Source organism: Amblyraja radiata, chromosome 12, assembly GCF_010909765.2.
Source record: "Amblyraja radiata isolate CabotCenter1 chromosome 12, sAmbRad1.1.pri, whole genome shotgun sequence".
In the NCBI taxonomy this organism is placed as follows: Eukaryota; Metazoa; Chordata; class Chondrichthyes; order Rajiformes; family Rajidae; genus Amblyraja; species Amblyraja radiata.
Window position 1 is genome coordinate 37,651,625 of NC_045967.1, and position 24,757 is coordinate 37,676,381.

General features: G+C 42.3%; 1 protein-coding gene and 1 non-coding gene across 4 annotated transcripts in view; one reads left to right on the forward strand and one right to left on the reverse strand.

The window, feature by feature from the left end:
- Window positions 1-995: 995 nt before the first annotated feature.
- On the forward strand, window positions 996-1,068 carry trnav-uac. The gene has a single exon. It is a non-coding gene; the product is annotated as a tRNA-Val (tRNA).
- Window positions 1,069-20,826: 19,758 nt separating this feature from the next.
- Window positions 20,827-24,757, reverse strand: part of utp14a (UTP14A small subunit processome component) — a 28,720-nt gene continuing 24,789 nt past the window's right edge. For all 3 annotated transcript variants that reach the window (XM_033030547.1, XM_033030546.1, XM_033030548.1), the window contains exons 13-14: window positions 22,753-22,852; window positions 20,827-21,212 (exon numbers count right to left, since the gene is read on the reverse strand). In XM_033030547.1, the coding sequence (XP_032886438.1) occupies window positions 20,919-21,212; window positions 22,753-22,852 (394 nt within the window). In that variant the 3' untranslated portion in view covers window positions 20,827-20,918. The remainder of the gene's footprint in view (window positions 21,213-22,752; window positions 22,853-24,757) is intronic.

A 24,757-nucleotide genomic window follows, 5' to 3' on the forward strand; every position in this document is an offset into this window, starting at 1 on the left:
GTACAGGATACTGAGTTGGATGATCAGCCATGATCATATTGAATGGCGGTGCAGGCTCGAAGGGCCGAATGGCCTACTCCTGCACCTATTTTCTATGTTTCTATGTACATCCATGTATCAATATATATTTCCGCATTGTTAGGTCAGCCGACTGGACCAGAATATCCTTGGATGTACAGACTCTCTGGTCTTTTGCCTCACAAAAAAACACCTAGAATATTTAGTTAATGTTTCAAAAAATGTTAATGGGTTTAAGAACGGGTTGAAAACACTAATATCTGTTTTCATGTCTTTAAACGGTCTGTCTGTATTTCCCGATGTTCTGTTTGGTTTAAGTACTCTTAAGCTGTACAACTACTCGTTGTCTCTTATGAGATAATGGCAATAAAATGGAATACAATACAATACTCTTTGTGTATTTGATTGTTTTTTCACAGTAACATTTCATCAGAGATGTGTGCAGACCGCCAAGCCAGAGGTTAGAAACCCCCACTCCCCCCCACCCCCCCCCCCCCCCCACCACGAATAACCACCAAAATATTGTATAATGGGCGTGTGTGACCGTGTTCGCCCATAACAGCAAAGACTTGTGGGTGCGCACCTCCACCAAATGACTCAGGACTCCCCAATAGCTTGTAGTGCAATTGTTGTAGACCCAAAATAACATCACAAATGACTGGAAAAAGGGTCCCGACCCGAAGCATCATCTATCCATGTTCTCCAGAGATGCTTCCTGAACGGCTGAGTTACTCCAGCACTTTGTGTCCTTTTGTGTAAACCAGCATCTGCAGTTCCTTTTTTCTACGTTTAAAACATCATTACATTCTGAAGAAGGGTCTTGACCCGAAACGTCTGCTGAGTTTCTCCAGCATTTTTGTCTGCCTTCGATGTTCCAGCATCTGCAGTTCCTTCTCAAACATTGCAGTTCTCGCGGTCTCTGCAAATTGCATTTGTACTTATCTCAGTAAAAGGAACTCGAAACCATTCTAGCTGAGGGTTCCATAGTGTAGTGGTTATCACGTCTGCTTTACACGCAGAAGGTCCTGGGTTCGAGCCCCAGTGGAACCACGTATTTTTTTGTTTGATGCTTTGTAATGGGCGAACAATTGAATTACACCGAAGCTTTGGACCATTGATCTTTGCACATCGAAGACACAAAATGCCGGAGATCCTCCCGAAACGTGACCCATTCCTTCTCTCTAGAGATGCTGCCTGCCCCCCTGAGTTGCTCCGGCATTTTGTGTCTATTTTCGGTGTAAACCAGCTTCCTACACAATGTTATTACAGTGCCTGCTAGATGAATTCTAATATCTCAGGACGAATTCCGTCCCCGGACAGAACAGCATCGCATCTTATGCCACTGCCCACACACACGGCTCAGTAACGTTGCAAGATTTGGGTTTGCAATGTTGCACTCGGTCTGCTCCCGTTTCGCGGCTGAAACTCAGTGCGTAACTCTGGAACTTGCTCAATGCACAAAGGTCGCTGCGCTTCTCAAACATTCGCCACCTCCCATCGATTCCATTGCCTCTCCCCTCCATTTAATTATGGTAGCGACTGCCTCCTCCCCTCAGTCGGTGTTCATTCCCTTTCCCACCTCGCCCGGCTGCTGCTGGGGTGTGTGTGTGTGAGAGAGAGTGAGAGAGCAAAGATCATATGAGTTAGAGAGAGAGAGAGAGACAGAGGTCGGTAGGGTGAGGGGGCAGATACAAGCCCTTCTTCAATGTAGGGTGAGGGTGCAGCACAGTATGGAGTGGAGGAGAGGTGCACTACGCCCCCATCCAGTATGGGGGGGAGTGCAGTGCAACCCCTCCCTCGCTGTGGATCAAGAGCTGCCCCTCCCTGAGTGCCGGTGTAGGGCGGGATTATGCCTCGGGGGGAGAGGAAGGGAGGAAGGGAAGGGGGGAGGAAGGGGTGGGAAACATGCAGGGCAGCCGCTCCCTCTGCGTGTGATTGTGCTGAGGAGGGTGTAGATTGGCCCTTCCCTCAAGGGGGGGGGGGGGGGGGGGGGAGCAGAGGAGTGTGTCAGTGGGTGTAGGGCGGCCCTCCCTCAAAAACAGGGGGGAGTTGCAGAGCAGACCTCTCCGGGTGTGTCAGAGGGTGTAGGGCGGCTCTGCGTCCGTGTGTGTGGACGGGGAGGTTGCAGAGTTTCTCCTCCCTGTGTGTCGGGGTCCGGGGTTGCAGGGCAGCCCCATCCCTCAGCGTGTATTGAGGGGCTAGAGAATTGTGTGTGTGTGTGGGTGCGGGGTGTCCCCTCCCTGTGTGTGTGTGTGTGTGTTGGTGTGTGTGTGGGGCGCAAGGCGGCCCGTCCCTCCCTCCCGCTGTCTCCCCGTGGCGGTGCCTCAGTCAGTCAGTGCTCCACCGCCTCCCACTGTCGCCCCTGATGTTTGACACTATTTCCCGACCTTCAACTCATGCCACACGTGCAATCACCCCCCCCCCCCCCCCCCCCCCAATTCTTTCATTGTATTGAAAGTTTTGCATTTATTTTTCAAGGGCAAACGTGGTACTGTTGACATGTTGTCTCTGGAGCATATGCACTAAGTAATAGCAGTCTTATTCTTATTAAAGCAGTCCAACTGTTCCGAACAACACAGCGAACATCGCACAAGGCTGGCATTTATATTCCGTTTCCTCGTGGTATTTGTGTAGGAAGGAACTGCAGATGCTGGTTTAAACCGAAGGAGGGTCTCGACCCGAAACATCACGCATTCCTTCTCTCCAGAGAAGCGGCCTTTCCCGCGGAGTTACTCCAGCATTTTGTGCCTATCCTCGTGGTGTTTTATTTATTTCCAAGGTACATGATGTAACATCGCTCCGCAATGAATTTATTAGTAACAAAAATATTGCTTAAGTTTGGTAATGGTATTTTGCTCAGTGTATCGAAATTTGTGATTACATGGTTTGTGTTAATAACTACATATGATCGGCAATATAAAAACACAGTAAATAATCCAATTGTCTGTGCCGCTCTTATTGAATTTCCTAATTTAGAACAGTGTCTCTTACACTTATGGATATCCTGGCGAAAAGGGCTAGATTTATTTTACCACACGAGGCACCTCATTTCCTTTTATTTCTTCCTCCAATTACATAAAGTTTCCCATCTGTCTAATTTAACTACTTTTTTATGCTGCTGTCTTCTAACTGCTCTTTGAATATATTAAAAATGTTATTCAGAATTCTTTATTGATGGTCAGAAATAAAATTAGGCTAGTCCATTACATGCACGTTGTACTCTCCTTCCAAAATAACTCCAGGTTCAAACCAAATACTGGAAAAGTGCAATTATTTCCCAAAAATAAATGTTATTCAGAATTAAAATATATATAAAACAATAACTACAAAAACTCTTCTAACATACTCAGTGGCTGTACATACATGTATTAGTGTTGTATTTGGCCGTGTCACGAAAATATCATTATGCCAGGCTCCCGTGACACTCATGTTGCCCCTGGGGTGATATCCCTTCCCTTGTTTGAGGGGCATCTCCACCCAGGCTCTGCTCCCGAATGTGGAGCAGTGGAAGGACCCTAGACTGTGGTCCCACTCAGCAGAGCCTTGGCGTGGCTGCATCAAGCTTCAGTATGTCCTTCAGCACGTACTCCTGCAGTCTGGAATGGTGCAATGAGTAGGCTTCACTATATTGACTGTTTAGCACAAGTGATCAAGAGCAAACACCTGTTGTTTTAAAGGGTTGGGAGAATTAACCATATCAGGTTTCATCCTCAGGTTGAAGGGGTACGAAAATCTCCAGGGAATAAAATAAGCTGTTCTCAGAATTAAAAATAGCAATATTATGAGTGAAGTATGGACTCAATGTCGTAACTACTTATCTTGACAGAAAATCTAGGGTTACTCAATATCCTCTCAACAGACGTTTCAAAATTCCCATGGTTCGACTACATGATGCAAAGGAGTAACTCATGATTAGAGTTGTTTGTGCTGGTGTACAATTGGGATTCAAAATAAAACATTGTGTGTTTGACCTACAGAAAATAGCATTATGCACGTTGGGGTAATTTACAGTTGAATTGCTTGGGTGGGTCCTCATCTGATGCATGGATGAAAATGTAGAAATCATTTATAAGAATTTCACCATAATTGAGAGGATGCAACTGTCTGGAAAGATGGAGTGGTAAAGTTCCTTCAAATACTGAAAGGCGAGGATGTGGATTTCCCCCCCTCTGATTGTGGGTGATGAACCAGAACAAGTAAGCATAAACATACTACAGTTAAAAACAAATGAGAAAGAAAATAAGGAAAAAAAAATCTCTACACAAAAGCATGAACTAAAACGATATGAAAAATATGAATTAGTTATCCAACTTGGATCATCTGGACATGAACCACAGTTGTTTTCTGCAGCATTGAAACAAAGCTTCGCCAAGTCTCTTGAATTAATTTGGCATTTAGGACCCCTATGCTGGCTTCAGTATGACAGGACAGGGTGCGGCAAGCAAATTAGCCAGCGTACGCTTGTAATGGACAATTATTTACTAATGGAATGTCTGGGTGTGTGTTTGATGTGTGTGCTTGACGGATAGTTTTCTGTGAGATGGAGTTAAAGGAGATCATGTCAGCTCTTGGCTCACAGTAAGGTTGAACCTTGTACCGTTTAGCTATAGACGGCCTTGACTGTGCTGAAGGATCTGTGCATGTAATAATTATCTAGTTGTTGAGCGTCCCACTCCCTTTTCTACCCACCATGTTTCATAGATCATTGTCATTTGAGGAATAACAAGGCCTCAAGAGCAGATGGTATGATTATTGATGTTCCAAAACTTAGTTGAGAGAAATTTCAGCCAAATATCACAGCCTCATTTCCCATGTCCATGAAGAGGAGAAAATTATTTCAGAGGTGTTGTAATCATGAGCATTTTCAATAAAAGAAACCTATCCAATTTTGGCAACTACTGTTGGCCACAAGTCTCCACCAAGGTCCTCCTCAACCGCCTCCCCCTAGTGGATAGCAGTGTGGATTCCATTCATCTGGAGGCACAGTAGATGCTCCATCAAGTGTCATCCGAGAGAAATGCAGGGAGCAGCATCGACCATTTCATAAGGATGTTCTTGACCTCACAAAGCCCAGAGGACTGTGGAGCATACTTTGCATATTTGGCTGCCTGCTGAAATTAATCTCCCTTACATCTGATTCATTGTGGCATACCAACTGTGATTCTAACCATCTGGTGACAATAGATACAACCTCAATGCTAAAGATGGCTGTATCACTGCTCCAGTGCTTTTCTCATTCTCTCTTTCTATAATACTGCAAATGACTTCCAACATGCTTTTTCCTCATGTGACACTGATCTACATCACGCTCTAGAACCAAGATCATCCAACTTCTGTTGTTGAACTGCACTACACAATGACACGTATATGTGCATGTTCTAATTATTATTGAGGCCCTAGAATATCAGAAGACGAATGCAAAGCAGAGGATTTATAAGGCACTGGTCAGACAGCATTTGGAGTATTGTGAGCAGTTTTGGGCCCCATATCTGAGGAAGGATGTGCTGGCTTTGGAGAGGTTCCAAAGGAGGTTTACGAGAATAATCCTGGGGACGATTTGGTTAACATGATGAGCATTTGACGGTACTGGGCCTGTACTTGCTGGAGTTTAAAAGGATAAGGGTAAACCGCATTGAAACCTACCGAATATTGAAATGCCTGGATAGAGTGGTGAGGATGTTTCCACTATTGGGGGAACCAGAGGGCATCACCTCAGAATAAAAGGACGTACCTTTAGAAAGGAGATAAGGAGTAATTTCTTTAGTTAGAGGGTGGTGAATCTGTGGAATACATTGTCACAGATGGCTGTGGAGGCCAAGTTATTGGGTATTTTTAAGGTGGAGTTTGACAGACACTTGCTTAGTAAGGGTGTCAAGGGATATGGGGAGAAGGCAGTAGAATGGGGTTGAGAGGGAAAGATGGATCAGCTATGATTGAATGGCAGGGTAGATTCAGTGCTGAATGGCCTACTTCTGCTCCCATGACTTACAAACATTAATTCGACTCCACTGAGCGGCAACGATAACCATATTCCAGAAACAGATGGTAGACACAAAATGCTGGAGTAACTCAGCGGGACAGGCAGCATCTCTGGAGAGAAGAAATGGGTGATGTTTCAGTGTGAAGAAGGGTCTTGACCCAAAATCTCACCCATTCCTTCTCTCCAGAGATGCTGCCAGTCCCGCTGAGTTACTCCAGCATTTTGTGTCTACCTTCGATTTAAACCAGCAGCTGCAGTTTATCCTACTCCAGACTGAACTCTCACAGCAAGAGATTATCAAGTGGAAGAATTTAAAGAATTTAATTAAGAATTTACGAAACAAGTAAGAATTTAACTGTTCTGTTTTGGGACATATGGCAATAAAACACTCTTGACTCAAATGAGGAAAGAATTCAAGGATGTTCTTATTGTAACTTAAAGAAAAAAATAATTCCTGTTAGAGGGGATCTCTGGCCCAAAGCTTTTCAAAGTGGAGAAGAATCGCATTTAGATCCCATCAAGAGCATCAAATCCATTCATCAGGGGCACATAGAAACACAAACTGTGACAGGAGAGCAGCAGCTTCCAAACTACCCAGTCATCAGTTCCAGAAAGCACCAGCTGCCTCACCTGGTTCAGGGGTTGTGCGTTCCACATTAGACTCATCAATATCTCAGAGCTCACAGAACTGGAATGGAAGGGAGTCATCCTTTGTCCAGCAGGATCAGCCTAAAAGGAAGACTGGCATGACTTTGTCTGTTTGCTTTTGTTTGTGATCAGATCGGGAAGAGCTGTGGTGGAATATGCTGATTCAGTGACTTCACAGTTGGTGACTGACTGGAAGACTGATGCCATTTTTTAAACTATATTACAGAAAAAATGCAGTGAAATTGCATTTTGTTTACTTTTCAAATGAAGTGATCCATTAAATTAAAACGTTTAAACCTCATGCACATACACAGTGAGAGTCTGAAGAAGGGTCTCGACCCGAAACGTCACCTTTTCCTTCGCTCCATAGATAGAAACATAGAAAATAGTTGCAGGAGTAGGCCATTCGGCCCTTCGAGCCTGCACCGCCATTCAATATGATCATGGCTGATCATCCAACTCAGTATCCTGTACCTGCCTTCTCTCCATACCCCCTGATCCCTTTAGCCACAAGTGCCACATCTAACTCCCTCTTAAATATAGCCAATGAACTGGCCTCAACTATATTCTGTGGCAGAGAATTCCACAGATTCACCACTCTCTGTGTAAAAAATGTTTTTCTCATCTCAGTCCTAAAAGATTTTCCCTTTATCCTTAAACTGTGACCCCTTGTTCTGGACAGATGCTGCCTCACCGGCTGAGTTTCTCCACCATTTTTATCTGCCTTCGATATTTCCAGCATCTGCAGTTCCTTCTTAAACATACACAGTGAGAATGATCGCTTTAATGATTTCTGACATCATATCAGCCTTTGATTTATTATGTCTGCTATTTCCACTCTTTGACCTTTATACCTACAGCCCCCTCAGTCATGAAGGGTCAGGTACAGATGCCTGATCCATCTGTCTTTGAGCCATGTGTTGTGAAGACAATGAAAGCAGGCAGGATTACACAGCTGTTATTCTTCATTGATGCAGATCCAAGGTGGCTGTCCTGCCCTTAAGGGAAGCAGTAATGGTATCTTTATTTTTGGTGCAACCTTTTAGATGATCAAATGCTATTATTTTATTACAGGTTTCCGCTTAAGTCTCCTTGCACCATACATCTCAATGTTCCAGGGCAAACACTTTTAAAATGTCATTCGCTGGGCAGCTGGTTTCTGATGCGAAACTAGTTCGAGGTAACGATACCAAAATCATTGCTACAGCCGTGGTAATACTGTCACTTGGTTTGCCTGTGGTAAAGGTTGTCCAGCTGCATTTAGATTGATTAAGAGTCTAGGAAGTCTTACAAGAGTATACTCTCTGACGGTGGCACTCTTGGTCTGGAAAATGAACAAAAGGGACTCAGTACAACAGGTCCTTGTTTTTTGTTTAGTGAAGAAGCTTTCGGATTCTAGTCAACACCTGCCTACATCAACAATCAAAGAGGATACATTTATTGTCGAAATTGCAGTGAGTTCTATGGTTTAAAGTGGCTCAAAGCAACACTAATACATTATAGACACGAGGAGGAACTGCTGATGCTGCTTTACATAAAAAAGACACAAAGTGCTGGACTAACTCAGTGGATCAGGCAGTATTTCCGCCGAGGATAGACAGAAAAAGCTGGAGTAACTTTGCGGGACAAGCTCTGAAGCAGGTTGGGAACTTTATCTGACGGATGCATTTTTCTCCCTAATGCATTGTACTATTTTGCCAGATTGTGGTCGTTTTAAAACAGCTCCCCCCGGTGGGCGAGTGAGTTGGGGCATTGCTGATGCAGCTACAGGCTTTTCAAACAACAGCCATATGTTCCAATTGAAATGTACTGTCTGGCCTTGTATTTATTTTCCTGATGTTTATTCTAGTTGCCAAGATAGGATTTGTACTCTTTCCCATTTTACTACCACTGAATGTTTATTTCACTATCGAGGGAGCATCTGCGAGGTGGAGCAGCCTGAGAGTTAAAAAGCAGCCATTAGTGTCCAGGAGTTCTGGTTCTGATTCTGGTTCTGACCAAGTACTGCGCAAACACCTCATCAGTGGTTATCTTGTGCAGGTCGGAGTAGAGTAGTGATTACATTTTGAAGTGGGTCTTTTTGACCAAGTTGAGGAGATCTAGTTGCTCAATCCCCTTTTTAAATGACTTAACATCGGGAGCAGCATGTGTGTTGGGTGGTAACCTATTCCATTCCCTTATCGTCCTTGGGAAAAGGGAATATTGGCAGCAAAGTGTATTGAAATTTTGTATTGTATTGTATTCAAATTTATTGTCATTGTCTCAATTAGAGACAACAAAATTAATTTCCCTTTACAGTCAGTATCATAAAAATAAATAAATAATAAATAATAAAACATATTAAAAATAAAATAGAATTAAAAAAAAAAGCACAAACACAGAAAATCCACGACACAGCATAACACAATGGCAACAAGGTGAGGAAGGCACCATAGTCCAGCCAGCCTCCCCTCCGATCTTCCCAGATGTTCACCCGTGGCCGGGGCCTTCCGAGCACCCGCAGTTGCCACCCCGGGCGGCCCGATGCTCAGGCCCTCTCGTCGGGCTGATGGAACGCCGACGCCGATCCCCGACGGTGAAAATCCTTCTCAGCGGCCCGGACCTCCCAATCAGCCGCTTCCCACCGGAGTCCGCAGCTCCCGAGTCCGCAGGCCGCGCCGGGCAGAGTCGCAGGACCCCACGATGTTTGTCAGCGCCGCCCGCGTTGGGAGCTCCGCGAACCACAGCTCCAGGATGTCGGTGCCGCAGGTCCAGCACTCCGGGCTCCAGACGGCGATCCCCGATAAGGCATCGCCAGCCCCGCAATGTATCAGCGCTGTCCCGCCACTGCTGGAGCTCTGGTCGGTCCAGGCAGGAAAGGCCGCGCCAATCCAGTAGGTAGGCCGCTGGGGGGGGGGGTGAGGACGTGACTCGAATAATAGTCGCGTCCTCTCCAGGAAGTGACTGAAGGACGGTATCCCCCTTACCGTACCCTCTTACCCGACATTAAAACATTAAAAAAAACATAAAAAACACACTTCAACATAACAACAAAAACGAAAAAACAAAAAGATACCGGGCTGAAGGTGGAGGCAGCTGGCACCAGCGCCACCGGAAGTACAACACGGATAGAGTGGATGATGTAGGGGCCATTATTTTGTCTTGTTTCATGGCAATTGGTGCTCTGGGATGGCGGGAGATTTGATAGCGTGATTTTGTGAATCTCCTTGTAAAATGCAATCAGTTTTAGCCTGATTCTGCGGAGCTCTGGGGCATCCCATCCCCTTTCTAAGAGAGGAATTGCAACAAGTAAAACAACACCATATCATCCCTATTGGAAATGGTCAGGTTGAGAGGTATAACGGAATCATTTGGAAAGCAGTGAAACTTGCTTTAAAGTCAAATGATATACCAGATCAGCAGTGGGAATGTGTTCTACCAGATGCATTACACTCCATCAGATCTCTACTGTCAACTGCTACCAATACTACTCCACACGAGCGGTTCTTTAACTTCAAACGGCGTTCTTCTAGTGGTACTTCTCTGCCATCATGGTTGACGAGCCCTGGGCCTGTGTTGCTTCGTCGTTATGTCCGATTAAATAAGAATGAACCTTTTGTTGATGAAGTTGAACTGACTGATGTCAACCCTTCTTATGCAACTATCAAATATCGGGATGGACGTCAGTCAACTGTCTCACTTCGTGACCTTGCACCATGTCCGTCTTCTCCATCAGTTCCGTCACTTCCTGATAACGCTAATCGAGAAATTCCTCCGTCAGCTCCGTCACTTCTTGATAACACTAATTGGGAACTTCCTCCAACACTTCCAGCATCCTCTATGGAAACTTCTACAAGAAATTCCAAAATTGAAAATCTAAATAACAATATGAGTGAAGTTGATGACCAAGCAATATATCTACCCCCAGCTATTGAAACACCGGTATCTCCTGAGGCTCCAGTGCTGCGACGGTCATCAAGACATATTAAACCTCCTGACCGTCTCAACTTATAAATAGGAGGGGAGAATGAAGTGGGCGCATGTGCGGAGCTCTTCTAGAGTGTGCGCATGTGCAGGACATTTCCGGAGTGTGCGCATGTGCGAAGTATTTCGGGCGGGAAAAGCCTGCGGAAGCAGCCATGTTTGCCGGACGTTTCTGAGGTTTATGTATTAAAGAAATAAGTTGCTTAAAGCTTAAATAAAGTTAAGTTAATTACGAGTAGTGAAAGTTTCATTTATCTCACAACAATAAGTCAGCATATTATTCACGCTTGATTTGCACTTGTAGTCATTGCATACAAAGCGGGCTGCTCGGCGTTGTACATTCTCCAGGGTGATCTTGTTGTTGTTGTTGTTGAAAGGATCCCATGCGGCTCCACAATACTCCAATTTGGGCCTGACCAAGGACTTGTAGGCATTCTCTTTGACAGATGTACTACATGCGTGAACATTTCTTTTGAGTAGGCTGAGAGTTCTATTTGGTTTGTTGGACACTTGACTATTCCTAATGGTGTATAAAGGGAAGGAAGGCAGTAGTGGAACAGCTTGTTGGGAGCGGGTACTTTGGGAGACACAGTTTGTTGAGGTGCAACTGCTGTCTTTGAGGGTAAGTGTTGAGGCTTTGGCACAAGCGTGTTTGTTATATAGACACAAAGTTCTGGAGTAACTCAGCAAGTCTCTCTCTTTCTCTGCCCCTCCCTCTCTCTCTCTGCCCCTCCTCCCTCTCTCTATCCCTCTCTCTCTCTACCCCATCTGCCTTTCTCTCTCTGCCCCCTCTGCATCTCTCTGCCCCCTGCCTCGCTCTCTCTGCCCCCTCTGCCTCGCTCTCTGCCCCCTCTGCCTCGCTTTCTCTGCCCCCTCTGCCTCTCTCTCTGCCCCCCTCTCTCTCTGCCTCTCTGCCCCCTCTCTCTGCCCCCCCCTCTCTCTCTACCCCCCTCCCTCTCTAGCCGCAGCTGTGAGTTGGAGGCTATGCGCGAGTGGATTGGGTGGGGCATGTGGTAAAAGCAGCAAATGAATAATATTAATATAATATCAAGGGGGGTGGTTAGTGTGTGTGTGGGGGGGGGGGGGGTGGTTAGTTTGTGTGTGACGCCGCAGGCCGCCTCCCCCTCCCGCAATCGTGTGTTGAGGGGACAGGACCCAACGGGTCCCACTTGGTCTAGTATCACTTAAAATTGAACATGATTAGCAACCCTCCCCCCTTATATTGTGTCCATCTATCACTTAACAGGCTTTGTCCTGCCTCCACCTCTCCTCCAGCTTCATCACCCCCTTCTGCAATCAGTCTGAAGGGTCCTGACCCGAAACATTGCCTTGTTCTCCAGAGATGCTGCCTGACCGCTGAATTACTCCAGCGCTTTGTGCTTTTGTTATACAATAAAGAGAGATCACTCTAAATAAATATATTGGGAAATTTGGTGACTGAAAAAACTCAATTGTTCTGTAAAGCCCCTGTCCCACTGAACAGCAACCTCTGGTGACCTTGCCCGCCACCCAAGGTTTCCATGAAGTCACCGGAGGTTTTGGTCACTCTCCCTAATGGCCAAAGGTGGTTTCCGCGTGGTCGAGGCTTCATCTAGGTTGCTGCTATTTTTTCATCATGATTAAAACTGGCCTCGACTAAAAATAGGTTGCCGTTTTAAGTATCGATAATTCTTTAGTCGCAGGTCTAGTCGAAGCCGGTTTTCTTCATAGCCAAGGAAGGTTTTCAACATATGCGTGGGAGGTGGTTGGAGGTTGCAGGTCACCTCAACCTTGATTTTTTGTTAGGTGGCGGGCAAGGTCACCGGAGGTTGATGTTTAGGTCTCCTAAGTGGGACAGGGGCTTTATTCTGCAGCTAATTTTTGTAGCCACAAATTCTTAAAACTTAATACTTTTCAAATGACTCACAAGATTGCAATCTGTAATTATTTTTAATTTACAAATTAATTAGTTCAAGGATGGATAATGGAAGTGAAATTCAATCATGTTTATTTTACATCATCCAGGTTTTCTTTGCTGATCAGTCAACTATTGATTCAAGATTCAAGATTCAAGATTCAAGAGACTTTATTGTCATGTGTCCCTGATAGGACAATGAAATTCTTGCTTTGCTTCAGCACAACAGAACATAGTAGGCATTGACTACAGAACAGATCAGTGTGTCCATATACCATTATATACGAATATACACACATGAATAAATAAACTGATAAAGTGCAAATAACAGATAATGGGCTATTAATGTTCAGAGTTTTGTCCATATGTTAAGTTTAATAGCCTGATGGCTGTGGGGAAGTAGCTATTCCTGAACCAGTTCATTGCAGTTTTCAGGCTCCTGTACCTTCTTCCCGAAGGTATTAGGGAGATGAGTGTGTGGCCATGATGGTGTGGATCTTTCATGATACTGCCAGCCTTTTTGAGGCAGCGACTGCGATAGATCCCCTCGATGGTAGGGAGGTCAGAGCTGATGATGGACTGGTCAGTGTTCTCTCCAGGGCGCTCAAATTGCCGAACCAAGCCACGATGCAACCGGTCAGCATGCTCTCTACTGTGCACCTGTAGAAGTTAGAGAGAGTCCTCCTTGACAAACCGACTCTCCGTAATCATCTCAGGAATAATTGCATCAGTGTTCTCAGACCAGGAAAGATCTTCAGATATGTGCACGCCCAGGAATTTGAAGCTCTTGACCCTTTCAACCTTCGACCTGTTGATATAAACGGGACTGTGGGTCCCCATCCTACTCCTTCCAAAGTCCCCAATCAGTTCCTTGGTTTTGCTGGTGTTGAGGGCCAGGTTATTGTGCTGGCACCATATGGACAGTCGCTCGATCTCTCTTCTTTACTCTGACTCATTCCCATCAGTGATACGTCCCACAACAATGGTGTCGTCAGCAAACTTGATGATGGAGTTCGCACTATGACCGGCTACGCAATCATGAGTATAGAGTGAGTACAGCAGGGGGCTGAGCACATAGCCTTGAGGTGCTCCCGTACTGATTGTTATCGAGTCTGACACATGTTCACCACTACGAACAGACTGTGGTCTGTGAATGCGGAAGTCGAGGATCCAATTGCAGAGGGATGCGCAGAGACCCAGTTCTGCGAGTTTGGTAACCAGCTTGGAGGGGATGATTGTATTAAATGCCGAGCTGTAATTAATGAATAACAGCCTGACATATGAGTTTTTGTTGTCCAAGTCGTCCAGAGCAGTGGAGGGCCAGTGAGATCGCATCCACCGTTGATCTGTTGTGGCGGTAAGCGAACTGCTGTGGGTCCAGGTATTTGTCGAGGTAGGAGTTGATTTGCGCCATGATCAACCTCTCGAAGCACTTCATCACCACAGGTGTTAGTGCCACTGGTCGATAGTCATTGAGGCACGTCACCTTACTCTTCTTGGGCACTGGTATAATTGATGCCCTTTTGAAGCAGGTGGGAACCTCGGACCTCAGAAGTGAGAGGTTGAAAATGTCCGTACAAACTCCAGCCAGTTGGTCCGCACAGGTTTTTAGAACACGAACTATACCATCAGGTCCAGGCGCTTTTCGAGAGTTCACCCCTCTGAAGGATTTCCTGACGTCGGCCTCTGTGACTGAGACTGAAATACCATCACAGCGAATGGGGGCTCGGGAAGGCACATCAGTACTCTCCCTATCAAAGCGTGCGTAAAACGCATTGAGCTCGTCAGGGAGTGATGTTTCGCCGACATTTGAGCTGCCTCCTGGTTTCGCCTTGTAGGAGGTGATTGCATTCAGGCCCCGCCACTGCTGCCGAACATCTGTCTCATCCTCCAGTTTGGAGCAGAAGTGTGTTTGATGTGTGTTTGAGAGATTTTGCCCCCATCATCGAGTGCAAGGGTTCCCAACCTGGGGTAAATTTTGCTTACCCAGGGATAAATTTGTTGATTCTGGATTTGTACATATTTTTTCTCATTGACTGACTGTTTGGTTGTGGTATACGGTATCAGTTCAACATTAGTTGTTCATAAATAAGTGAAATAACATTGTTATGCGCTATTAAAGTTGCCAGGGGTAAACGGGACGAAAAAGGTTGGGAACCCCTGATCTAGTGCCACATGTTTAATGGTATGAATCAAAATCGCAATAGGAAATGTATTCGTTATTATGTATTTCTCAGGAGTAATAGTTTTTTTAAAGTTTTTTAAATTTTTTTAAAATTATTTTTATTAGAAGTACGGTAAGTTACAATAATACACAACACTTATGTCTTAATACATTTTTTGTACCGCTTCATTTTTTGAGCTTTAAGAAAAAGATAGAAGTAAAGGAAGTAAGGAAAGTGCGCTAGAGTCGTGAAGGTGCAAGAGTGTTGAGAAAAGAAAGCCCCTTAGAAAAGAAGTTAGAGAAGGAAGTAAAGAAAGAAAGTAGATCCTAGAAAAGAAGGAAAAAGAAAGGAGAAACAATCGCTCTATTATAACATTAAACTCCGCAGAAAGGGGACTACCAACCAAGTCTGGAACCATTTATTTATTTATTTATTTTTAAAATTACTATTGCACCTCATGCTTGTAATAGTTCCAAAAACGTAGACCACGTCTTTTGGAATTGGTCTGCTTTGCCTGCTAAGAGGAATCTCATCTCTTCCAGATGTAGTGTTTCCAACATATTTGATATCCACATTTTTATTGTTGGTGTGGGCGCATTTTTCCAGAATTTAAGTATGAGCTTTTTTCCCATTATTAGCCCGTAATTGAGTAAATTCTTCTGAAACACGTTTAGTTCAGGGTTACCTTCCGATATTCCAAAAATGATCCATTCTGGTTTTGGTACCAGTTTTATTTTGATTAATTTTGTAAAGATATCAAATATTTCATACCAGAATTTTTGTACAAAAAACAAAAGAATGCGCTATGGTAGCTTCTTGACACAGACATTTATCACAAACGGGTGAGACATTAGGGAAGAGTTTATTTATTTTAGCTTTTGAATAATATAGTCTATGTAATGTTTTGAATTGGATGAGAGTATGTCGTACGTTGATCGAACATTTATGCACCTGTAGTAAGTGATTATCCCAGCTCTCTTTTGAAATTTTTATAGCTAATTCTTGTTCCCAGTCTCTTCTAATTCCATCAGTTGTGGGTATTTCTATGTTTAAGATGATGTTATATAGGTACGATATTAGATTAGCTGATTCCGCCGTTGTCTTCATTGCTTCATCCAGTGAGTCGGTAGGCATATTATGATAGTATTTTGTATATTTTTTCAGATAATCACGAATTTGAAGATATTTAAAATATTGATTATTTTTCAAATTATATTTCAGTTGTAGTTGTTGAAATGATAGTAATTTTCCCAATTCATACAGATCTTCGAGCGTTTTGATTCCCATTCTTTCCCATTGTATAAATGATTTGTCTATAATTGATGGTTTAAACGATGGATTATTAACTATTGGTATTAATTTTAGATTCTGTTTTATTTGTTTCCATGTTCTAATTGTGCTATGTATAATTGGATTTTATTATAATTTTTGTTATTCAAATGTATTGGTGAGAGGAGAGTCGCTCCTATATTACACGGAGAGCAGTCCTCTCTTTCCATTACAATCCAGTCCACCTGCTGGACAGAATTGTCCAGCAGGTGAATCATATTTTAAATATTTACTGCCCAATTATAATACATAAAATTAGGGAGCGCTAGACCTCCCAACTCTCTTCGTTTATTAAGGTGTGCTCTTTGTATTCTATGGGATTTATAATCCCATATAAAATTTGTAATGTCTGAGTCCAATTTTTTGAAAAACTTTTTTGGGAGGTATTGATTGAAATAGGTATAGGATTTGTGGTAAAAAGATCATTTTTATAGCGTTTATTCTGCCTATTAGGGACATCGGAAGTGTTTTCCAGAATTTAATCAAATTATTTAGTTTCTTAAGTAAGGGATTATAATTGGCTTTAAACATATCATGGTAGTTTCTAGTAATTTCAATTCCCAAATATTTGAATTTTTCTGTGGCTATTTTAAAGGGGAATTTCCAGAGGTGTGTTGATTCTTTTGGTTTTATCAACATAATTTCACTTTTGTTCCAATTTATTCTATATCCTGAGAAGGATCCAAAGTCCTCAATTAAATTTAATATGTTTGGTATACTAATTTGTGGTTTTGTGATGTACAATAGTACATCATCGGCGTATAAGGATATTTTGTTATTTGAATATTTTGTATTATAGCCATAAATATCCGGGTGTGTTCTTATTCTTTCAGCAAGGGGTTCAATTACCAGAGCAAATAACAGCGGTGATAGTGAGCATCCTTGTCTATTGCCCCTTGATAGTTCAAATTTCGAGGATAGTATATTATTAGTTAGTATTCTAGCCGTAGGTTTGTTATATAATAGTTTTATCCATGCGATGAAGTTCTCTCCCAATTGGAATTTTTGCAATACTTTAATCATATAATCCCATTCTACTTGATCAAACGCTTTTTCTGCGTCCAGTGAGATGATAGATAACTCTTGGTCATGAGATTTATGTGAGTGCATTATGTTAAGCAAGCGTCTCAAATTATTGAATGAGTGTCTCTTAGGTATAAATCCTGTTTGATCCTCATTTATTAGTCTACTAACATACCTGCTTAGTCTTCTGGCTAGTGTTTTCGCTATTATTTTTTGATCCGTATTTAACAAAGCAATAGCTCTATATGATCCTGGTTCTTCTATATTTTTATCTTTTTTAAGTATTAATGTGATCGTTGATTCTGCTAATGTTTCAGGTAAGCTTTGCTCTTTAAAAGCATATGTATACATTTTCTGTAATCGTGGGGTAACTATGTGGTAAAAGGCTTTATAAAATTCATTACTGAATCCGTCTGGTCCTGGTGTTTTTCCGTTCTTTAGTGTGTTTATTGTGTCTTCTATCTCCTTAGAAGTAATTTGTGCTCCCAGTTCCTCTTGTTCCCTCTCAGGAGTAATAGTGAGGTGCAAGCTTGCCAAAGCTATAATTGCTGGTCTAAACTTACACAAACTAATTTGACTCAACTTCACATTAAATCCCACTCACACGTAACCTCAACTATAATTAGCTCTAACTCCTTGCACAGCCCACCTCCTAATATACCCACATCTCGAGTTCAAAAGTGGGAAATTAGAATTGAAATGGGATGTATCCCATCCCAATACGAGCTCTACACCCAGCTTATGTCACATCTTTTAGTCCCATTCAGGAATCTTTCCTGAATCATTACTTTCCCTTCCTTTAAAAACAGTTTTGATTCTTGTTCAGTTATTATTTTTAAGTCACTATGCGATGTTCTCAACTTAAGAGGGAGTAGATAAATGCATATTGTGGTTGACAATTAGGATCAGAAACTTACATTCTATTTCCCTCCTTTAAAAAGTACAATTTGATAAAACCTTGGATTAATGGGTAATTGACTTTATGTCCTTTGCATTTCAGCATCACAATTCATTTTCCTTTAAAGTCAAGTATTCTAGTCGTCTTATTAGAGACAAATTAACATGCTCATTAATTTATACAGAATATGACAATACATGAAGAATTCTTCAATACATCTATAAAAGTAGGAATCGACTCCCACAACATTTCAAGGATAGAAAGCTGCAGTAACTTTGTGTCAAATTTGTCTCTTTGACAAATTTCTCATCACTGGGCTTGTCAGGACCTTCACCTGCACTTCTTTCCCCTATAACTGATTGACTTTGATCTTCCCCCGAGTCTATTGTCAGCAGTATCCATGCACTGGAACTTATTCCTTAATTCTATCAGCAACTGTGGCATTTTGTATCTCACCATTCCAGTAGTTATTTTCCCATTTGTTCTCATTCATCTCTCTCAAATAGATCACCACCTTTTCACAGTTGGCACAACTATCATTTGATCCTTCTTGGTCATCTCATTATAAATATTCTTTGTTTTCTCCACCCTCTGTAACTTACAACATATTCAATGCTTAAATGGGCTGTCCCACTGCGGCGACCTAATCTGCGAGTTTAGAAGTTTGCCCTCGACAAACTCGCAGCATGGTCGACACGTGGTCCTAGGAGGTCCTACGAGATCACTGGAACTCTCCTTCATGCTCGAGGGAAGTTCCCGCATACTCGCGGCCTCAGCTAGGTCGGGGAAATATTTTCGGTATGATTAAAAATTTTCCGCGAATAAAAATTGGTCGGCATGGTTCTTTTTAACTCGTAGTGCAGTGGAGTGGGGCCGCTATTTAGTTACAGGCAGTCAAGGGCAGCCGTAGGCAATCTCCTTCGCTGACCGGGCATTTTAATTGGCTCATTGGAGTTTTCAGGACCAAGGAAAACCGACCGGTAGGTTAAATGCCCGCTAAACTTTATTAAACCTTGTCTGACTTCTTAAAAGTGTCTCCACTCCTTCTCCCCCCCCCCCCCTCTAAAGGACTTACCATACACTGTGAGCCACCTTCCTCTTCATCGCGGGTGTGAATTTCACAGCGCTCCCCCGCTTTCCCTGGCCCCCGCCGTGTGAGTGCGAGTGCGTGTGGTCGATCGAGCTTGCAGTTTCATCACTGACGGTCGATCCAGCTTGAGGCTTTCCAGGCGAGTGCCCTCGAGCTTGAAGGTCGAAGACATTCTTCTGAACTCGCGGATTAGGTCGCCGCAGTGGGACAGACCCTTAACTTCTCCAATTCCTGCTAGAACGTAATTGAACTGAAATTGTAATAGTTCCTTTTTCCACAGATCTGCTAAGGATCTCCAGCTATTTCCATTCTTATCATCGCCCTGTGGGGGGTGCTGGTGTCAAAGATTAAAATGATCAGATTCCCAAACACCATTGAGAGCAAAGTCTTACACACCAGTCTGAAGAAGGGTCCCGACCCAAAAAGTCACCCATCCTTTTTCTCCAGAGATGCTGCCTGACTCACTGAGTTACTCCAGCACTTTGTATTTATTTAAAGTCTTTTATACCAGTTCAGTTTAAAACCGAATGAAATGGGATATATGTTTAAGAAAGAACTGCAGATGCGGGAAAAATCAAAAGTAGACAAAAATGCTGGAGAAACTCAGCGGGTGAGGCAGCATCTATGGAGCGAAGGAATAGGTGACATTTCGGGTCGAGACCCTTCTTCATACTGATGTGGGGGTGATATATAATGATTTACCCTGCTCCTTGGCACCTCTTCCCCTGCAGGGACAGACCTATTCTCACTGAATTACAGATCTAATGGTCCCAATAACCGTACATTATTTTGACCCAGTGTGTATTCTCTACATGCAAACACAAAACATGGGTACTGGGAGGCATTTAAATCAGAGGATGGTTTGGTGGTAACATTCAGCTGGAGTTTCTCAGATTTTCCTATGAAGTAGGAGGCCATTCTGCCTTTCTACTCTTTGCTGGGTTTCATCACCACCAATCCCCTGCTTACTTTCCTATTCTCTCTTGTGCCCTTTAACCTCATCCTGATTTCCCTGCCACGCACCTACTTAACAAATTAGTGGCAAATTAACCTACCTGTGTATCTTTGGAATGTGTGAAGACCCAGGGAAAACCAAGAGTCGGGGAGAGAACATACAATCACCCCATAGATCAAAATTGGGTCGCTGGAGCCAAGAGATTCTAGCTGTGTGGCAGCAGCACTAGACTGCAATGCACTGTGCCACGTTTGTAAGTTTATTTATTTGGTTGAATTTCATCCATTTCTCCTCCAATTCCAACTGGAAAAAAAAGGTAGTCAGTGAATAGGAATAGGCAGCAGTAAAAACCTGCCAGTGCTCACTGCTTGCAACCTCATATTAATGAAAGTTGTGTGAAGTCTGTGGAATGATTGTGGTTCTAGGCTTGGACTCATCTAGGCTTAGACTTGGAGCAATCTACGAACCCGTAAGTAAATCTGTGGTAGAGAATATTCTGAACGCGATAGATCATTGACCATTGCATAGCAGTGATCCCACAGTATCACTGCTGTTTCAGTTAGGTAATACTGCGTCTTTTAGAACCCAAGTTCCTCAATCAATCAGACAGGCACTGGGCTTGTCAGGACCTTCACCTGCAATTGTATGAGGGGCCAGTACAAATGTGGTTCAAATGTTGTCATGACTTGTAAAGTGTAAATGTTGCAATACAGTTATCTATCAGCTATCTATACTGCATCCTGCAAGACAAAAATATTCTTACGATTACATATTACATTTCTGTCTCTTTCCCTGTCCAAAATGTGGAAGTTGCAGGGCACCTTAGCACCTAATCTCAGTTAAGAACAGACAGAGAACATTGGTCTGATTGTCAGGTTTAATTGGCCAACAAACTGGGTCCATATTTAATTCACAACATCTAAGGGCATGGCAAGAGTCTGCAATAAGCAGATTATTAGTTTTGTGGCGTGATGCAATTATGCCTTTTAAAGCGTTTAAATGAGTTTTTGTGTGGTCTTTTTCTGTTTTTATGAGGAATTTGTTCCATATTTGTTTTCAAACACTTCTTCTGGTCCTGAAATACATCCTCTCCAGAGATTGGTTCAATTATTGCACCCAACTTTGTCACAATTTTTGGTAAAGTTAATTTGCATGTTGCTGTCTCGGTATTCCATGTATTCCCAAGGGGAGCACAGATGCTCTTCTCAAATTGATTCCGATTGGTAAATGGGAAAGGTAGTTCATTTACCTGCAGAAAGACAAATAATACAATATTCAGTGCTTAAAGAAACAATTTATAATGTAAACAGTTGTGACCAGGTGACATTTTAAATATCTGTATGTCAATTATTTACTTGAAAGACTCAATAGCATGGAAATACCCCACATTTATGTTTGTTTGACTGCATTAGGCCCTGTATAGCCCCTTAATTGTTCATTGTGTAATTCAGGCATACAGTTCAGAACCATCTCAGGTTCACCCTTCAATGAATGCAGAGTTTGTATTCTCGAGCAGCATGTCAGAAGACATGCCACACTTGAAGCCACTTCAAGAAGCCGGGGAAATGAAAAAAAACAGCATTCCTGCTTCCCAGCTAATGCCAGCACTGTATAAATTCCTTTTAATTTCAGTATCTCACCAGCATTCATAAGCTAGCTAATATATGAAGAATGGCCATTTGAAAAGAGAAGCTCTGCAATGGTAGAGGTCTCAACCAGGGTTTATTTACTATTATTTAACTGGCTTCTGTAAATTTGTCTCTAGTGTGTAGGTTAGAACTAGTGTATGGGTGATCACTGGTCGGTACAGACTCGGGTGGCCAAAGGGCCTGTTTCCACGCTGTATGTCTAAATTAATTTCAGAGGTGTTAAGACTTCATGTGAAGGGTAGTTGGAGAGAAGAAAGATAAACTAAATATATTGAACATTTGTATAAGAAATATTAAGCCAAGGTTAGCATCAGCACTTTGCAAATTTAACAGCTGCATAAAATAATCGCAATAATTCTGCAACCCGCCTCACAAATGTGGCGATGGTACACAGAGAACCATTGCTGACTGAGAACATCACAGTAAACAAAGCAATTACAGGATTTTCCCTAAAGCCTAATGTCTTTTCTGCAGTATCATAAAAGCATGACTGTAAAAATATATACATCTGCCTACGGATGTATTCCTAAAGAAATTCTACAGTAAATCTACTTGAGTTTGAACTGTGGCATTTAAGAGCACAACACTGTTGGTAATAGGTGTTTTTGTTGCCACATTATTGTGTTCATTTGTGAAGCTTTTCAAGTAGACTGACACATATCTCCAAAATATTTGCAAATGATGTCTAAATAACAGGGGCTTCCTCAGCATTTTTTAAAAGCTGAAAAGTGACAAATCTGCAATGGTATGCAGAAAATCTGTGCTTCATTTGAAACATTTATCTAGATCATTACTGGAAACAAAAGGCTTATAGTTCAGGAGGTAAATATCTCCCCATTTTAGCAATTTAATGGCACAATGTGATCGTGCAATGGTATATTTCAGAGACAATTATCATTTTGACATTTAAGAGTTAAAATTTAGACTGAATTACAGAAAAGCAATACTATCTGTTCTGTTCAGAAACTGGGTTGAAAATGTTGAAACTCAATGGACCTCATCCTTGAAAGGAAGAAAGGCATGCTTTCATCCCATCAAGTCTGGACTGGATTCATGTGCAATTTTGAAAGCAGAATGACAATATACTGATCTTCCATTTAACAACCCGCCGTCTTCCGATATCCACTCCCTTTATCTCACCTGATGTGCTGCAATCTGAATGTCTCGTTTCTCGCTGATTATAACATTAGGTAAATTCTGATCTTTCCTTGGCTGAGCTGGGGGTGCTTTAATGCAGAACCTACCAGGAATTGGAAAAACAGAATACAATGAGGACACATGATAATATTTGCTACAGACATTATAACCAAATCTGACTGTGACACATTCTATTTCAAGAACACTTATGCATATGAATAACTATCACTTACAAGATAATTGAGCCAGGTAATTGATCAACTTCCCTTTTCTATTCTTACCAATACAATTAGCCTTGCAATTCCCTAGATTATACTCCATTTACCATTTTTTGCCACTTATTTAATGTAGGTTCCTTTACAGACTCCTCATAACATTTAAAACTCGATATATTACCATAGATCATGAGTGACTGAGACCCCAACAATGATTAGTTCACATAAAATAGATAATTGGGAAAAGGTAGTCATTTGTGGATTGGCAAGTTGTACGTAAAGGGCCTGTGCCACTTGGCGAGTTTTTCAGCGACTGCCGGCTTCATTGACTGACGTATTAGGTCACCGAAAAAGTCGCGGCGTGATGACATATTGACGCACGGTGTCTCCTCAATTTGTCGCAACATTTTTTTTGTCGCCGCTGGATTTTGAAATGTTCAAAATCTTTTGGCGACCCTAATACATCAGTCAATGACACTGGCAGTCACCAAAAAAAATAAATCAGCAAGTGGGACACGGCCTTTAGGTACAACTTGCCAATCTACCAATGACTACCTTTTCCCGATTATCTATTTTATGTGAACTAATCAACTATGTGGGCATACTACCCTCAAATCCATGACAACTGAACCACATGCCTCAGTGACACTATATTAAATATTTTTTGAAATCCAAATATGGTACATCTATAATCTACACTTTAAAATGTGTCCAGTTGAGATTTTTAAAAAACCTCTCACCAATTTCTTTCATGAGGACTTTATCTAATGTTATGCTTTTCACTTCCTTAAAGAATCCCAGCATTTTCATGGCAATGAAATGGCCTGTGGTCTTTCTTTTCCTCTTTTAGTTGAATAATGTTACATTTTCTGCTTTCCCAATACAGCCATGTTAGGAAGATCACAATTAATTCTGCTACTAGCTCTGCAGCCACTTCCAAGAGCCCTCGGATGCAAGCCCCAAGGGGTAAGGAATTTGTCAACCCATAGGCCCACTATATTGTCTAGTCTTCTCCTCCTCGTTTTTAAATTATTTTAAATTGCTTTCTTTTACCCTTTGGTAACCCTCATAAGGACCTGAAACAAAATGTTGCCAATCCATGTTCTCTAGAGATACTGCTTGTCTGCTGAGTTACTCCAGCCCTTTGCGTCTTTTCTGTAAACCTGCATCTGCGATTTCTTCGGTCAACATAAAGTATTTGTTTTTCATCTTTGCCATTTTGCTCTTCTGAAGTATTAATTCCCCTCACAGCTCCCCTCTTCCTTTTAAAGAACTGTATTCATATTTCTATAAGTTGATCTGAATGTTTCATTCTCTCTCTCTCCCCCAACACACAAACCCCTCAACCATTAAGTAATCCTTTCCAGGTTACTACAATCCTCCCTATTTTCAGGCTTATAATAAATGTTTGTAACTTCTAAGCAAATTTCATTCTAATATTATTCTTGACTTAAGAGATTCTAGACTCTATTTTTGAATGGAATGTACATCTGTTGAGAATTATGAATGCGAGTGTCAGTTATGCAATGATCACTCTTTATTCTTCCACGGGGAATGCTTTACTCTCAGATCACTAATTAATCCGATCATTACTCATGACCAGATTTAAAAGAACCCATCCATGGATGGATCCACAATGCACTGTTCTAGGGAACTGGCCTGAATGCAGTCGATGAATATGCCCTCGATAGCACTTTTGCCAATTTTATTTACCAAGTCGAACAAGTTATCAGCAATTCCAAGTGGGGAGAGCACCGAACACCATTAAAGCAGCGGGGGAATTATTCTAACAC